Raw genomic sequence first — 3,677 nt, forward strand, 5'->3', positions numbered from 1 at the left:
CAAAACCCGCCTGGATGTGTTCCTGTGTGGCTGCCCTAGGGGATCCTGCTTTGGCGAGGGGATTGGACTAGAGGATCTCTAGAGGTCCCTTCCAACCTCTGACATTCTGTGATCCTATATTCCCTTATGCTTGTTGGAAATGTACAGGATCAGATCCCTCAGTGGGACATGGGTCTGAAATCTGTGTCCTGCACATAGTGGATACATGCCGGATGGTAGCACATTTTGAAATAATTTGCTACACTCTAATCTCCAGGCCACAGGAACCGAATAAATTGATCCTATACTTTCTGAGCTAAGCTTAATCTTTTATTGTCCGGCCAGCGTAGCTCACAGAACCACAAGCTCTATTTTTACTGCAGACAACTGCAGGCACCAAAAGTGGGAATCACTGTTTGTAGAAAGTGCAGGTTTTAAGAGTTTCCCCTTTTCTATTTCAATCTAGATGACATCATAAAACGCCACAGGAAAGAGCAAACCAATGCCAGCGCTGTTGGGGACAGGCAAAGGCAGCAGGTCAAGAACAGGAATTCATCACACGGGTATGGGCGGCCCCGTTTCCGCACCTGGATGCAGAGGAATTTGCAAGGTAGGTGAGCGCTTGGGACAGCAGAGGCCTGCCAACCTGGGAAACACATTTGCGCGACAAAATTCAGCTCTTGAATCCTTCTCCTATCTAATTCATGTGTGCAGATAAGATGTACTCAGGCTCTGAATAGCTTTTTTCTCTGCAACAATGGAATATCAGGGCCCTTTCAGAGTGTAAATTCATCCATTTCTCTCCCTTCCACCTTCTCATGAATTACTAATTCAAAGTGACTTAATATCTGTTCTCTATTCCCTTTTGGCTTTGCATATTTTAATTATGCCTCTTCCTAATCCTCTTTTTCCCAGAACACACTTAAATTACCCCTTTAGTAACTGTCTTTGATAGCTCCGTTATTGGAGCTAATTTGTCACTTTTGCCAACCATGCTATTTTTATGATGAGTTTTTTAATAATGCTGAGTGATCACACACTAATCTGTTTGGTTCCACTAGCTTTTATCTACAAAACCAAAGCAATCTGCTGCACAAAATGCCATCTCTATCAAAATTTTGTGCTTTTTTCTTTAAATTACTGTTAAATCACTTCATTGAAGATTTTAGTGACATTTTGCAGCTAGGTCTTTGCAGTCTTCCCTTGCAATGCCAGTGGCACATCAGGATAGTGGGATTGCTAGGAGCAATCCTGCTTGTCTCCGATCTGCCTCCCCCACTCATGTTCTTGGTCTCTAACACATATTGCCTTACCGAGAATCATTCTGGTACAAAACAGAATGATGGTAATTGCCCTTTGCAAATTGATTTTTCTGTCAAAAACACATGCTTTGATATTCTTCCACACTCGAGCGACTACTGCATGTGGAGTCAAATAAATTAAACAAAATATTTTTTTAGCTATTCCTTAGAATGGAGAACTTTTCTGTTCATTTATAGAATTTCTTTTGCTAGTCCTAGTATTTCATAGTTTTTAACTGAGTCTGAATTCAGCCCTGCCAAGTGCAGAGACCCACCATGCTGTGTGGTGCTGATGTCAGTAGCAATTTTGGGAAGCTCAGCATGACTAGGAATTTTGCCCATAATTCTTCAGGGGCTCATTTCACTTTGGTCCCTGCTGAAATGCAGTACCTTCTGGGCTAAGACATGGTAACTATTGTCAAAATGAGGATCAGAACAGCCCAGCACTTTAATGACAGAGGATGGAGAAGGGTATTATGCTGATTAAAGCAGCAAGAGAATTCGTGCAAGTGAAGTGGTGTTATCCCTCCTGGAATATGGCTTAAACCATCTCCCCAGTGGGGGAAAGATGGTTTTTAATGACAAGAAATTTGAATTTCAAATCCCCTTGGAAAAAAAAGAGTCTGTCAGACATCAGGGCTTCTCCCCAGACTGGACTTGCTGGGCAGACGCACCTCTTGGTCAACTCTGGTGTGCTCAGCACCAGGCTCCGAGAGCGCACCAAGACACAGTGGGGGTCTTCCCCAGCTGCTGATGCTGTGGGGTTTTATTCAAATGTTCTTTCTTTAATAAATATCTGCCAGACTTTTTGCAAAGATGGAGCCTCCCGTGTGTCACACGTCAGGATGCACGTGACAGACTTTGTCCCCAGCTGGTGCACAGGGGGTACCCCTCAGAGGCTGATGGCTCCATCGTTAGTTATCTGCACCGGCTGAGGGATGCCTGAGTGCACCACTGAGCAGAGCCTCTCTAATGTGAACTGACTGACAGGGGCATGATTTTCTAGTCAGGGCTGCCTTTTGCATCAGTCCCTCCCATTGCACCGATGAAATGCCCAGGAAAGGCAGCTGAGCTCATTCTGTCTCGCTGTGGAGGAGATGCCCCCTTCAGGGTGCAGGAGAGCTGTGTTGCAAGGCTTGGTGGCCCTCAGGAGAGTGGTCTGGCGAACAGGCAATAAGAACGGGAAAAACAAACTGTGGGGGCAGAACCAGAGGGAGAAAAGGGACCATTAAACACAGCAAGACCACATCTGGTCAAAAAGACAGATTGCCAAAATTCAAGTATTTGTTGGAAAAGGAGTATTTACGCACCTGCACTTCTGTGGAGATAGGACATCATTTGCAAAGAAGGTAACCATTGCCCCCACAGAGCTTGTGAACAGCATTGCATTTTTGTTAAAGTTCCCAACCAGCACATCTGGCCGTAGGGAGCAAAGCACCCCAACGTGCTGTTTGGGAGGTGCTCTCCATAGGCATGCCCGGATGTCCTTTTGTTTTAGAGCCAGAGCAGCTCCAATCATCTTCACTTGTATTCCAGTGCAACCAGCCCACGCTGGCACCCGACCGATGTTATGCCCTGGGGCTGGAGCTGTCATTATTCACTGCGGTGATGGCCCCTGACAGCGATGTCACCTCTGCCTCAGAACACTTAATTTCTAATTGCTCCAAGTCATTATTAATTGCTGTGATGTAGGAATCAATGGTGTAGGATCAATACATGTGTCTAACCATTCTGTGGATTGTAGCAGTGAGGTTCTGCTGTATGGTCCAGGGTTTAACTGCAGTCTTGCTGCCCTCTGCCATGCGCTGCTCTACGCCTGATTTATACACCCCTCTGAGTATGTGTGCGCATTTCACTGGTATAGCAGCTTGGAAAATGTCTACTTCGTTATGACTACAGAAGTTTATCTTATGGAGTAATTAGGCTTTAATACACTGTGCCTCCATCTGACAGAGTGCTTTCCTCTCTCTCAACCTGTCAGCACATTTGAAAATCATAAACAGACTTAAATACAAGATGGGCTGTTGGTGTGTATGAACTGTGCAGGTACATAAAACTGCAGCAGAAGGTGCCCCCTTCAATATATACAGTAAGTAAGGATATGTCAAGTTTGTATATATATATATATATATAGGGGGCCGGTTAGCTCAGTGGTTTGAGTGCGGTGCTGACAACTGTGACAACACCGAGATCGTGGGTTCGATTCCTGGTCGGTCCCCATGTGTTGCCTGGTCTAGTCGAGAGGTGGCGTCCCTGCCCATGACAGGGAGGTTGGACTAGATGATCTCTAAGGTCCCTTCCAGCCTAGGCCATTCTATGATTATATATATATATATGTATAAATTATGGTCCAGTCTTTACTTACCAAGTGCTATAATGTGGGTACTCAGAGCTATT

General features: G+C 45.1%; 1 protein-coding gene across 1 annotated transcript in view; it reads left to right on the plus strand.

Moving 5' to 3' along the window:
* Positions 1-445: 445 nt before the first annotated feature.
* Positions 446-3,677, plus strand: part of FYTTD1 (forty-two-three domain containing 1) — a gene marked incomplete at its 5' end in the record, with an annotated part of 9,073 nt that continues 5,841 nt past the window's right edge. The window contains one exon of the mRNA XM_009874610.1: positions 446-589. Within this exon, the coding sequence (XP_009872912.1) occupies positions 446-589 (144 nt within the window). The remainder of the gene's footprint in view (positions 590-3,677) is intronic.

This window comes from Apaloderma vittatum, unplaced genomic scaffold (genome assembly GCF_000703405.1).
Source record: "Apaloderma vittatum isolate BGI_N311 unplaced genomic scaffold, ASM70340v1 scaffold43498, whole genome shotgun sequence".
NCBI lineage: Eukaryota > Metazoa > Chordata > Aves > Trogoniformes > Trogonidae > Apaloderma > Apaloderma vittatum.